This window comes from Peromyscus eremicus, chromosome 14 (assembly GCF_949786415.1).
Source record: "Peromyscus eremicus chromosome 14, PerEre_H2_v1, whole genome shotgun sequence".
Classification (NCBI taxonomy): Eukaryota; Metazoa; Chordata; class Mammalia; order Rodentia; family Cricetidae; genus Peromyscus; species Peromyscus eremicus.
In genome coordinates, this window is record NC_081430.1 from 75,359,645 (window position 1) to 75,374,282 (window position 14,638).

The following is a 14,638-nucleotide window of genomic DNA, read 5'->3' on the forward strand; positions in this document are numbered from 1 at the left end:
GGCGTTGCTTTGCTCTATCCATTAAACCTGGACTTAATAATTTGGCTTGATTGGTTTATTGCATCGGCAGAGGAGATCCAGTAACGGGGGATCCAATACTTATCAATAAATACCGTAATTTCATAAAACCTCAAACATTGTGAGTATTTTAAGCAAGGACAATGGACTGCAAACGTTGGAGGGTGGCTCTAGATCTTTCTTTTTTACTTACATCACCACCACCATCATGTATTTCACTGAATATGGGAATTTTAAACCTAGGTGATATAGTAACTTTGGTCATCAATTTTAAGAATGAGATTATTTCTATAATGGAGAATAAATAATTTTGTTAGATGTTAATTCTCTTTTAAAATGAATTATCTCGCAGTACCATTATTTTAAAATTCTTCATGTGTTTAAAATATTTTGTAAGAAGAAAATACTAAAAAATGAAATAAAATACCCAAATGAATACCATAATTATGAATGACAGCATTTGTAATAGATATTTAAAATTAGTTGCTACATGAAGACATGCATACAGATAAAAGCATGGCAGACATTATTTTAAAAGAAAATTTCTCTTTTGTACCCATTTATTTGTTATTATTCAAGATTATTAGGTGGTGGTTGTATTCTAGACTGAATAATAATTAGTAAACAAAGAGAAATTATTTATCCGATGAAGTTTATATTCTGTTGTGTAGACAGATATTTAGTATGTCAGATGGTGATAAGCGTTCTAGAGAAAAGCAGGCACACCAGGAAAGGTATTGCAGTGTTGGAGGGGGAAGCACACTGCTTTAACATAGAAGAGCAAAGGAAAGTTTCATTGAGGAAATGGTAATTGAGTGGTGGCTTGAATTTGATGAAGGACAAAGCCATCAAACAGTTAGGCAAGTGTGTTTCAGGGAAGACCACAAGTCCTGTATGGAGTGCCAACTTCTTTCAAGAACAAGACCGAGTTTCACTATATAGCCCCAGCTGGCCTTGGCCTTGATAACTTTCCATCTTTCTGCCTCAGCTCTTAAGTGCTGAAGATTGTCGATGTGTCAGCCCTGACCATTATCTTGTTCATCTCATTCTCATTCATTCATATCCTCCCTCTCCCTCTCTCTCCCCCTCTCTCCCTAGCTGCCTCATTGGTCCATCCATGTGTTCTTATTATTACCACTACCATTAAAACAACAACAAAACCTCTTCTACCTTTATTCTTAGGCATGGTAGTGATGGCAGCCCTGCAACATCCTGTTCTCCTAGGTATCACCATCTTCAGAGGGTGTTACTCTGAGGTTTATGTGTCAAGATGTAGCCTTTTGAGGATTGTTTGGCCATGTAGGGAGTTTTGCAATTGTTCTCTTTAGGGTCATGCAGTGACAGCAAGTCTACTCTCCTCCTCCCCTCCATCCTTAAGCTCTTTTTGTTTGTAGTGTTTTCAAGATTTGTTAGAGAGGTCTACTCTTGTCCATTATTAGTTCATTGGTAAGATGTGTCTTTACTGAATGTTTGAAAGGATTCATGGATGGGATTCTTACTGTGAGAACTTAAAGGATTCCTGGCCCTTTGTGAACATAGGAATTATTAACCATTAGTACCAGAGTACTTTTTCTCCATAAATTATTCTTCTAGGTTTTATTTTAAGGGTCTTTAATTTTTGGTTTCGGGTAATTTAAAGAGCTTCTTTGAAAACACAGGTCTTGATGTAGCTCTCCCTCTAGAGTGAGACATTTTCCAACATTTCTTGTTGCCTAGATTTTCCTGAATTCTAATCTGTCTTTCCAACTCAGTTGTACTACTGGCTCCTGTTGGGGCTTCCCCTTCTACATATTTCAGTGCTGCAGACACTGAAGCAACCCCAGGCTGTTTGGGGGGGCTCACTTGTTTTGTCTTCCTTGTTTAGAGATCAGTTTCCAGCTCTCTGATGTCAGATGCATAATTTGTCCCGTTTTCTAATTGTTTACATTTGGAAGGTCTTTCTTTTGTCTGTTTGTTGCTTTTGAGATATGGTTTCACTATGTAGTCCTATCTGGCCAGGAACTATGTAGACCAGACTGTAGCTAAAGTTTTCCTGCCTGGCCCACAGTCAGGACAAATCTCTGTCACCTGCCAGTCCCACAGCCCCTCAGACCCAACCAAGTAAACACAGAGACTTATATTGGTTACAAACTGTATGGCAGTGGCAGGCTTCTTGCTAACTGTTCTTACAGCTTAAATTAATCCATTTCCATTAATCTATACCTTGCCACATGGCTCGTGGCTTACCGGCATCTTCACATGCTGTTTGTCATCGTGGCGGCTGGCAGTGTCTCTCTCTCAGCCTTCCACTTCCCAGCTTTATTCTCCTCCTTGTCCCGCCTATACTTCCTGCCTAGCCAATGGCCAATCAGTGATTTATTTATTGACCAATAAGCAACACACTTGACATACAGACCATCCCACAGCACCAGACTGGTTTCAAACTCACAAAAATCCACTGGCTTCTGCCTCTTGAGTGCTGGAATTAACTGTGTGTGCCACTATCCCTGGCTGGAAAGTAATTCTTGACCCTTCTTATTTCCTTATGGGTAAAAGCGAAGGTCTTATAACATTTTTTAAAAGGGAGAATGATATTCTTAGAAAACAACAGATGTGGCCTATTACAAATTGAGTACAACCATGTGAAAAATACTAATTTTAAAATGTTGCCTAAATTAAATTTAGTTTAGTAGTATTTCTGCTATTCTACATGTAGCTGTAAATAAAGATTGTTTTAGCTGCTTTTGATCTAATACTAATTATCAGTCAACTGATGCAGTAAATTAAGGTTGGTGTAACTCTAATGATTTACAGTGGCTGATCTTGTTTTGGTTTCTCTGTGCCTCACTGAAGATCACTGCCTGTGAATTGGTTTGGTTCAAGTCTTCCTTTCTTCCCTTTCTCTCTCTTACCTTTCTTGAGTTTAACATGACAAAAAACATAACTCTTACTTAGTATGGGACTTCTTATGAAAATGGCTGAATTTCTTTTATCATAAAATTATTATTTTAACTGTGTATTTGAAATAATTTTAAATGTCTCATAATCAGATTAGATATAATTGTGGGACCATGCTGCACAAATATTTTATTCTATCGCTTGATATGCTGTGAAATTGTATACATTTATTATTACTCATTATTTCCTTATCTTCTTCCTCCATTAGTCATAAAGCACTGGCAGCATAAATTGAAGTGAAATAATTGAGAATGTATCACTAAGTATGAAATTAGGTAAAAGGAGATGTGTTTGGGCTCAGCTGAGCAGAATGGCTCTCAGTCCTGGCAAGGGGTGTGTGTGTGTGTGTGTGTAAATAAGTCAAATTAGTGTTTGTCAGTAAGAGAAAATGGACTGAAAAGAGAAAATAATAGTTATACAAAGATACAGATGAGGAAAAAAATCATTTAACTGAGTACTTTTATAAGGACCTTTTATAGCAGTAAATTATACTTAAAGTTGAAAACAATTTAAAAGAAAGTTTAAACTGCTTCCACTTTGTGAATATAATTGAAAATGTCATTAATGAAAATTGACAAGTTTATTAAATGACTGAATTATGTGATATTATATTTTTACTAACTTATAGAGAATTAGATTTCATTATTGTGTTTTTCAAACAAAATTTATTTTTGTTGTTTCTCAATTGCATTTTATGTTCAAATGACAATTTTTTTTCCCACTAAATGATCTCAGATTCCTCCTTCCCTCTTTCCCTCCCTTTCTCCATTCTTCCCCCGCTGCATTGGTTATTTGTTTTGAGATCGCCTTGTGTCACTGGCTGGCTTTTTTGTTCACGCTGTAGTTGAGCATGAGCTTTTTTAGCTGTAGTTCTTTCTTGGCTTCATTTCCCCATGCTGGGACTACAGGAAGACAGGATCTGACCGTGTAACACAGGGTTGCCTGGGGTTTGTGACCCCCCCCCCCCCCATCGCTCCAGCCTCCCTAATGTTGGAATTGCAAGCATGTGCCATGCCTATCGTTCTTTTAATGAAAAGAACTTTAACAGTAATTATTTTTCAATCAATTTAAATTCAATCACTAATGTAAAATTCTATTTTTCACATATTTCAGAGACAATAGAATCAACTCAAGTAACTAGTGCTTTAATTAGCAAATGACAGAACTATGCCCATCTTTCCTAACCTTTTTCAGAACAGATGGAATGATTGTAAACATTCACTTCATAATTCTTTGAATTAAAACAAACTAGATAGTCATTACTTCAGAATGCTTCCCTAGTTAATTCTATGTGATGAGATGGACTTAAATTTTTAGGTGAAAAAAAATCATTTGTTACATTTTAATGAAGGTTAAGTTTGCAAGGTTAACAGATGTTTAGTTTGACTGTTATATTTTAATGATGTGCTTTCTTGGTTAAGAAACACTAGGAAGCATAAGTTTGGAAAAAGAAATTATAAACAAAATGTTAGAGAAAAGCTAGTCATGAGTTACAAAGTACTATTAATTTAAGAACCCTATACGAATTAAGTCAGTTCAATTCTAGATTAACATACCCTCAAATCTGTATCTTTTAAAAAGCACATTCTCTGTTGTTCTCAACTCTCTTTAAAATTAAGTAGTACTAAAAAATTGATTAAAATATTTCTTTCTAATTGACTGCCCTAAGTGAAAGGGGTAGTTAACATATGTGTATGTGAGAGTGTGTGTGTGTGTGTGTGTGTGTGTGTGTGTGTGTGTGTGTGTGTGTTATAAGAAAAACAGAACGAAGCAAGCAAAAACAGTAATGAATTAAAATTAAAATCCTTTAATTCTAGCTGAACCCTCATGTCATTTTCTGTAAAAGCACCATGGTGAAACCAACTGAATTAAAATGTGGAAGGAAGGAGGGACAGAAGAAAAGAGTGATGTCTATGAAGTTCAGTTTTCACTTACATAGTGTGGTAGTTGGAATGTAACTGGCCCCATAAGCTCACAGGGAGTGTCACTATTAGGAGGTGTGGCTTTGTTGGAATAGGTATGACCTTGTTGGAGGAAGTGTGTCATTGTGGGGATGGACTTTGAGGTCTGCTCAAGCTATGCCTAGGTTAGTTCACTTCCTGTTGCCTGTGGATCAGAGATGTAGGACTCTCAGCTCCTTCTTCAGCACCATGTCTGCCTGCATGCTGCCGTGTCTACCATGTTGATAGTGGACTGAACCTCTGAACTGTAAGCCAGCCCTAGTTAAATGTTCTCCAAGAGTTGCTGTGGTCATGGTGTTTCTTCACAGCAGTAAAAACCCTAACTAAAACACATAGTAATCACATTTCTTCTTGATGGGGTAACAATATACACACATATGAATTTAAAATATTTGTTATCTTCGATATACAAATACAGAATATTCTCTTAATTCATCAAAATTGCTAGTATCGTAGAAATTAGTTGGCCTAGTTATGAGTTACAAACTCATCACATTAATGAGATTTCTACAAGGAGTATCTTACTTACTTTAATAGTTATGTGCAATAATATTACAGGTTGTGTTTTCTGATGTAATTAACTTATAATTTTCAAATAAGTTAGAAGTCTGGACTGGTCATCTGTACCTTCGGCAGTTTAAAGTGGTGGGTTGAAGAGATGGCTGACTGGGTCAGGTGCTTGCTGTGTAAGCATTAGGACCTGAGTTCAGATCCTAGCATCCATGTAAAAACCAAGATATTTCTTTGAGTGGTTATAAACGCCAGTTGAGGACAATACCAGATGTTGACCTCTGGCCTCCACACATGCATGGATGTGCATACCTGCTGTGGTGGTCTGAATAAGAATGCCCCCAAAAGTTAATATATTTGATTGTTAGTCATCAGGGAGTGGCACTATTTGTAAAGGATTAGGAACCGTGGCCTTTTTGGAGGAGTGTGTCACTAGGAGTGGGCTTTGAGGTTTCAAAAACCCACACCAGGCGCCAAGTGTCTTTCCTTCTCTCTTTTGGCCTACAGACCAGGATATAGCTCTCCGCTATTGCTCCAATGCCATGAGTGTAGCCATATTCCCTGCGATGGTGATAATGGACTAAGCCTCTGAAACTGTAAGCAAGTCCCCAGTTAAATGCTTTCTTTCATAAGAGTTGCCTTTGTCATGGTGCCTCTTCACGGCAATAGAACAGTGACTAAGACACCTCCCCCATCCTCCAATACATTGGAGAGTCAAACTATGTTTATGCCTAAACTATGAGGTGAGATCTTACTTAAATGTGCACTTTTAATATTTGTTGTCTATTTTTCCTTGAAAATTTCCTTTTCGGGAGTGTACCAACACTAGAGAAATGCATATAGATTTCATTCTGCTTGTTTTAAAGAGGTCTGAGAATACAACTTAAAGATAGATATGGACTTATAAAAATATTTTAGAAAAACTGTTTTTAAATATAAAGCAAAAGTTAGGTAAGATTGCAATGCTGGAGAGAAAGAAAAGAAAAAGGATAAATAAGTCTTCTAATGATGTCAACCTTCTGCTTAAGAGACCTTTACTAAACAGCAACACAGAACAGGATAATCCAACAAAACATAGCCATCTTCCTCAATATTCTCTAGAAAAGACAACTGTTGTTCCCATTTTACAGGTAAAGAAATTGGCACCTAGTGAAGTTACCTATTCATAATATAGTGTAATACAGATTCAGCTGATCTTAACTCTGTTTTATAGCACATATAATTTTAATCTCTATCCCTTGTCAACATTAAGATAAGATTACGTTTTCTCGAGTACCTGTTCTTTGCCAAGCAGTACAGATAATGCTTTACATATCATTAACCTTATTTAGACCTTGTAACAGTTCTGCTCAAACTTCTGGTCTCATTAATACTGTACTCTAGCTCTCAGATTTAGGAAAAGACTTTAGTAAAAAATTGCTTGTGGTATTTTTGTTGTTCAAGAAACAAAAGTAAAAATATTCTGGTTTTTTAGGTAGCAGAAGAAATAAATCATTTAAATACCTCTATCCTTTTAAAAGTCAGTATTGAAAAAACCAAAAACATTGGCAGGAAGAAGCCCGCCATATTTTGATCTATTTAATATTCTGCAGAAGAAGAGTATCATGAGATTCTAAATAGGAGTAAGATCATAAACATTTGAAAAGAAAACAACCCACTTTGAGGAAATTCGGGATATTGTAAGATAATGCATTGACAACAGTAAATCCTAAAGTTTACAAATGATTTTATTTTTAATCCACTTTGCTTATAATAGTGCTCTCCGATTTCAGATTTGCTGTCTCAAGTTTGACATAGATGTCATATAGCTGATATGCTCAGTGTCTTTGTACGTCATGTGTGACACAGTCCTTCATGCATTTACTTGGTCACAAGTTTTCATTAGTGATTACTAAATGGCAGATACTGCTCTTAAGTGCTTGGGAGACAGCAGCGAACTAAATGACCAAAATGATGGCGTTCATATTTTGACAGTCATGGTTCAAGCATGACAAGAAAACAAGTAGGCTTTGGCTGTGGTTAGCAGATGGGAGAACAGTTCAATACATACTCTTTTAAATCATGATAAGGAAAACCACATAGAAAATACTCATTTTTCAACTTTCACTTAGAATATATTTGTTAAGAACTCTATAGAATTCTGAGAAACAGTCTCTCAAAAAACAGTTAAGGTAATATTAATAATTAAGAACATGATCATGTTTTACTGCTATAATAATTTAATGTTTTATAGTTTATATATTCTCAGTCTTGCTGCAAGTATAGTAATTTAATACCTTGGATATTTTGAATACTGGTTTATCAAATTCCAATGTTATTTCTATAACAAAGTATATGTTTCTGTAAACTTTGTTAAAATCTTATCTTTGAATATTGTGATATTTTACATTATAATTGAAAGTAAAATGTTTCAGCCTATTTTGTTATTCCTTGTTATTCCTTATTCCTATTTTGTTATTATTTTGTTATTCTTTTTTGAAAGTTTTGTTGTCTATTATAGTCTAGGGAAAAATAAAGTTGTAATTTTTTTGTTTATGTATTTGCACATCTGCCTATCTAATCTCCTAATATCTTGGAAATAGCTAGGGTATATAATAGCTTCAGTATGTGGTATGATGGAAATTTTCAGTGCTATATAAGTTGTTATAGCAAAGTATTATTAACTCACATGTACATACTTCAATTTTTGATGAATTATTAAATTGAATCCATTGCTTAAGCTGCCAGACTAGAATTTTATTTTAATCAGGAAGCCTTGAATCTCTGCATTGTTTCTATATATGTGGAAAAGTCAACCTCACTAATTGATTCTTCACCTGTGTTAGAAAATGGTCCAAGAATGGAGTTGTGCAAGGGGAGTTCTGAGTGTTTAGGAGAAAATGCCAAGAAAACAAGGCAAATCTTGTGACCACAGTTTCTTTAAAAACACAAAATTCTTGGAATGTGTTTTCATGTCCTTCCCAGGTGTAGTGGATAGGAATGAGTTTACTTCAGGTTATTCATCACAAGTGGCTATTGTTATTTGTTTATATGCCTCTATGGAAAAACATAGTTTTTGCCACATGCAGTGATTTTACACTTGTGTGACTCTTCTTAAAGTATAAATTGATGCCCTGAATAAAGTTCAGATAAATAAATAAGACTTTAGTCCACCTCAATTATCTGCTCTGTTCTCCCAGGTCACACCACCTATGGAGTGGTAAGCAACCTGAACTATTAAACAGACTTTTGTCTTTGAATGATAGATGGGGATATCTGAGATTTAGAGGCACAGGGTTTTGAGAAAGGGAGAAGATAAACAGTAGAGTTCAACAACACAAAGTATCCTTTGGTAGATTTAAACTGTTTATTAAGGTGGTAGACAAGACATTAAATAGTCCTTGGGATTAGTGCTTTTTGAATTTTGCTTTCAAACAATAGTCAGTGAATATATGCCCTCTCCTCCCATTCTGTGTTTTAGCAGAAACCAGAATAAATGGTGTTTCTAGGACATTCTTTTGGAGAGAATTTCTTCTCTTTGAGTTTTGTTCATTTAAAGTCAATAAAAAAATTAAGATTCAGAAGTAGAAAAATAAATAGTAGTCCTATACTTTGATTTTTGGAATCCTTTTTCTTCAGCTTTTCTATTTAATCCCTTAATGGTAATTTAATTTGTGGTCATGTGCTCCATGTATGTAGTCTTATATATGTAAATGTTTTAACCAACCCCCCCTTTATAGAAACTATAATTTTGTTCTTTGATATGTGACTTTTCTTCCATAGCTTTAGATTTGCCCAGTCACTTTAAGTTACACTTTTCATATATGTTCTTTGGGGGAGAAGATAATTTAATTTCTAAGAGAATTCTAAGCATACTGATTGAGAAATGACAAAACACATAATTAAAGCTGATTAAAGAATGAACATTTAGAGTTTAACATGCACAGTCACCCCAAGGGTCTAACTGGTGTTAGCCTTCTTTTGGAATTTTGGAACTTTTATTAGTTCATATAGAAAAATGGACTTCATCGTGACATTTAATACATGTATATAATATACTTACATCATAGCTAGCCCTGTGGTTATTAGTGTTTTTAAATATATTTGAAAAAAATAATGGCCTGGCCTGATCCATTTGTACCTTTTGATGTTCGGTGCGGTTGCCAATTGGTTGATGGTTATGATAACCTTTGCTTCTCTAAGGTTCAAGTCAAATTGAGAATATATCCTAAAAATGACAGTTTGCAAGTTAAATAGTGAAGTGACAGCACAGTGGTAAGATGAAGCGATGAGAAGTTGTAGAAATGAATTCACTCGTACTGAGAACTTGCTTTTGTTTTAGATAATGAACACATTAACCTGAAATACATAGCTGAATTGGTTTTGGTTAATTATTCAAAGATATAATCTTTGAATCCCTGTATAAGAGTTATAATACAACAATTCAAGAAAGAATAGTTGTGATGGAATTAGACTTCCAGGCTTGGAGTGAGCTATTTGCCATTAGGTAGAACCCTAATGTGTGTGGTTGACTTAATGTACACATTAAAGCGTTCACTTTTTACCTGGTACTGAGTAGCTAAACTGTCTTTCAGCCTCCTGGCCAAATAATACCATGGGGTTTTCTGGGACTCCATAAATGTCAATTTATGTTGTTTTCTGTATCTTAAACAACTTAGTGCATTTCTTACTCTTTCCACAGCATGTAGAGCCACGAAGCACAAGACAGGGAAGCTTCCTACTTGCATCACCAGGAAGATCCTTTTGTAAGAGGCCACCGCACCACAGGATACCAGAGAGACTAATTTGTCTAAAGCATCATGTGTTGAAACAACAGAAACCTATGTTCCTGTGTGGCTAACTAGGACCAGAGTACAATGTTTCCAATTCTTTGAGCTCCAGGAAGACAGAACGGAGTTGAAACTCTGAAAATGCGGCCATGGACTGGTTCCTGGCGTTGGATTATGCTCATTCTTTTTGCCTGGGGGACCTTGTTGTTTTATATAGGTGGTCATTTGGTTCGAGATAATGACCACCCTGATCACTCTAGCAGAGAACTCTCCAAGATTCTTGCAAAGCTGGAACGCTTAAAACAACAAAATGAAGACTTGAGGAGGATGGCCGAGTCTCTCCGGTAGGTTTGAAATACTGAAGGATTTGATGAAATATTGTGCTTGGCTTTTAGGTATGGGGCCTCATTCTGCTGTGGAAAAATACAATTTCCGTAAACTGCAAAATTTTAACTATTTTAGCAGGCATTTAAAAAGTGTCAGTGATATATCTATATAGTCAATGTAGGTAAAGTTTACATAGTTGCAAATCATATTTTCATATGAATCAGTATATAAAAACTGTGGTATTAATTTGCTTATGTTTTATTTACAATTATGTTTAGACTGTTGAACACAAACTTTATGTGATCTGAGTTAATGCACATTAAATTTTTTTACCCTATAGACTACAGCAGAGACATATTTTTTTTGAAAGGCTTAGTTACTCTTAGTTAAATTCTTCCAATGAATAGCAAAAATTCATTGTTAAGTAGAACAGTGCATCTGGAACATGGGTAATTATTGTCATTACTTCTAGTCTACTAAAAATTGTGACATAGCTGTTCAAAGACATCACTTGTTTGGAAAGCCGAAGTCTGGTTTCAGTGGAAAACATTACCAGTGATATGTATTTATAGATATCTTTAACTCACAGTTACTGAGTTTACAAGTTGTCTGACAACTTCACATCTAAGAATAAGCATGTGTACAGAGTTTTCTGTCACTTTAAAAAGCTGCAGTGCTAGAAAGGAAGATAGGAAAACTTTTACATTAGAGGTGGTAATTGGCAGTACTAGCAAGTGGTGTTGAGATAGAGCTGAATGATACATTACTTTTTAGAAACGTAATTCATGAATGGAAAGTGGAGCATTAGAGAGGACCTCCTGGTTCTCTCATGCCACCATTTGCATCTGTTTCATTTCACACTGTGTTCAGAATTCAGATGTCTCACATAGTATACTCTGTAACTCATCAGTTTTGTCTTTTTTTTAAAAAAAATCCTCTGATAGATAATGTTGGATGTTAACATTTTTACAAAAACAAATGAAGGCATATCTTTGATGTGAGTTGTGACAGTGGTAGTTGTTGTCACAGTGGGATTATTCAGCAAGGAACTAATTGGTTAGGGACAAGAAAGTGGATGATAATTTCCTGAATTGAATCATCTTATTGGAGGTTCATCAGGGAGGGTTATGGAAGTTGTGATCTTTGAATTGAAGTTTATATGTGATTCATTATTCTTGATTTAACCATTGCTAATAATAACTATCATTTATTGGGAATTTGTCATATGCCAGGTACTGTGCCAAAGACAGATTATTTTGTCTAATTTCAAGATATCTTTATGAGATTCTAGTACTGTGTTCAGTCATTTTACAGATGAAGAATCATAAGGGATGTTAAGTAATTTAATTTGCTCAAGATTACACTTTAACAAATGGTGGAACCTTCTTTGAATTCTGGCAGTATAGCTACACAGCCTGAACTCTTCTCTTCCTAAGCTGAAAACAGAAAAAGCACTGACCCAGAAAAATCTTAATTAAAAGTCTCAGTAGAGACTTCTCTTCCAGAGAAAATTTTTTTTCTTTATAGTTTAGGCTCCTGAATAATCACTGAATTTTCTGCATGTTCCATCTTTAGTACTGATATTTCTGTTTCCTTTTTTCTTACTACAAAGTATCTTGTTTTTGCTGTATGAAGGAAAACATGTTATTAATATGAGTTGTTCTTAAAAATAATCATAGTATCTTTTAATATTAATTTTTATTATTTGAAAATTATGTGTATATGTGTCTTTCTGCATATAGATTTGTGCTCACGAGTACCATGGGGTGCAGAAGAGGGTATCAGATCCCCTTGAGCTGGAGTTGCAGGCACTTGTGAGCCATTTGATGTCTTTGCTGGGAACTGAACTCAAAGGCAAGATCAGAACCTGTTCTAAAGTCTAAGCCATCTCTCCAACCCCTCATAGGGTCTCTTAAGCCACTTTTTTATATTTGTGTACATTGAAATGAAATTCCTAACAATTGCATTCAAATGTAGAAATAGCTTTTAAGAGCTGACATACTTAATAAATGTATGTAAAATGTAAAAAATAAATAAATCTAGAAACAGATTATACAGATGAGCACATTTTTATAAATAAGTATATAAACTTAGAAAAATAAATGCATGGCTGTTTTCCCCCATTAGGGAAGTAAGTCTCCCCAGGCTCTTCTGTGACCTTACTGGTAAGGGTGTTTGTACACAATCCATGGGGATTTTATTTTAAAGCTAGGACATGAGCCATGGAGGTGCTTGATTAGCATTCAGACTATTTTCTTTATTATAATTCAGCTAGTATTTTGTGCTCAGTTTGATGTCTATTTTTTCATAGTAAGACATATATTCATAAGCCAGAAGATAGCATATTAATTCAGGTAAATGTAATAGTGGGTAATTTCTTTGAGATAAAGACTTATAAATTGGAGTTGGAAAACAAATCAAAAGCCTGAAATGACAGTGTTTAAGATTCAGAACAATAATTTTAAAAACAGTTACCTAACTTTCCAACTACAATTTGCAGTTTTTTGATACTGTGATAAATTTAGAAGAAAATTAAAAAAATATCTTTTTGAGGGATAGAAAGGTATAAGCACATTGTATAGGAATGGCAGTGTTAGGGATATGTGTATATGTGTATGTGTACAATTGTCTGACTCATTGATGAATTATTTCCTTACAGTAAAATGTATTACTTTCAGTGGTCTGTGGGTTTTGGCAAGTGGTCACAATTATGCAATCATCACCATCAAGCTGTATCAGAACTCTACCTCTCCCCAGAGTTCTTTTGCTTCTTTTAGTTAAATTCTGTCCCTGCCTCCCGACTGTGACTCCTGTTTATCTGTTGGCTGTCCAATACGCTTGCTTTTCTAGATGTATGTATGTAGCCTTTTGGGTCTGGCATCTTCCAATTGGCATAATATATTTGGGACTCTTCAATTTTTTGTGTATATATTAGTTTTTATGCTTTTTTATTTCCAATTAAATGTTTTTATTCCTTTTTAGTGATGAGTTGTTACATGTCTCACAGTTTGGGGTTTTATTTTTTGAAAATTTCTTCTATCTGTTGAAGGTCATTGGATAGTTACTACTTTTTAACAACTGCAAACAGTGGCAATATTAATCTTTGCCTTATAAGTTTCTATTTGAACATAAGGTTTTGTTTTGTTTTCTCTTGGATAAATAAAAGGCATGGGAATTGCTGGGCTATATATTAAGTGCGTATTTAAACCTCATAAGAAGCTGTTGGGTGGTGGGGCTGGGGAGATGGTTCACTTGGGAAAGTTATTGCCTCCCAGGCATGTGGGCTTGAGTTTAGATCCCCAGGTAAAAGGTGGGCACAGCAATATGTACCCAGCACTGGGATGGGGTGAGGATGGGGCATAAAGACAGGTGGATCCCTGGAGCTTATTGGCCCCCCAGCCTAGTTGAACTTATGAGCCCTAGGTTCAGTGAGAGACTGTTTAATGAGAGGCTGTTTTGTAGTTGGACTTTCTTTGGATCGTCAGCCCCAAAAAATGACACAGAAAGTTATTATTAATTATAAAAGCTTGGCCTTAGCTTAGGCTTATTCCTAACTAGCTCTTATAACTTAAATTAATCCATTTCATTAATCTGTGTTCTGCCATGCGGCTCTTGACCTCCCCTTCATACTGTATCCCCTATTCCCTCATCGTCTCTCTGGCTTAATACCATGTGTCTCAAATTCTTCCCAGATTCCTCTCTTTCTCCCCAGAAGTCCTGCCTATTATCCTCTGCTTAGCTATTGGCCATTTAGCTCTTTATTAAACCACTCAGAAGGCACCTTAGGCAGAGACACATCTTCACAGTGTACAAAAAGATTCTCCCTCAACACTGTTTGATTAAGGTTAGAGAGTGATGGAAGAAGGCATCTGATGTTGACCTCTGGTCTCTACAAACATGCACCTACCCACATCACCATCCCCCTGACTCATTAAACAACACTATTCTAATTCCTCTCGTCCTTGTTAGAACTGGCTATTGGCAATGATTTTTGTGTCGTCCTTTAAAACTGGAATGTGGTTTCATCTCGTTGAAGTTTCAGTGTCTACTTCTGTAATTAAAGATATTGAACATTGTTTTCATGTATTTAATTGCCACTTATGTTTTTTATTGTTG

At 35.4% G+C, this 14,638-nt stretch overlaps 1 protein-coding gene across 2 annotated transcripts in view; it reads left to right on the forward strand.

The window, feature by feature from the left end:
* Window positions 1-14,638, forward strand: part of Fut8 (fucosyltransferase 8) — a 215,861-nt gene that overhangs the window by 88,432 nt on the left and 112,791 nt on the right. For both annotated transcript variants that reach the window (XM_059279485.1, XM_059279484.1), the window contains exon 3: window positions 10,108-10,539. In XM_059279485.1, coding sequence (XP_059135468.1) covers window positions 10,337-10,539 — 203 coding nt within the window. In that variant the 5' untranslated portion in view covers window positions 10,108-10,336. The remainder of the gene's footprint in view (window positions 1-10,107; window positions 10,540-14,638) is intronic.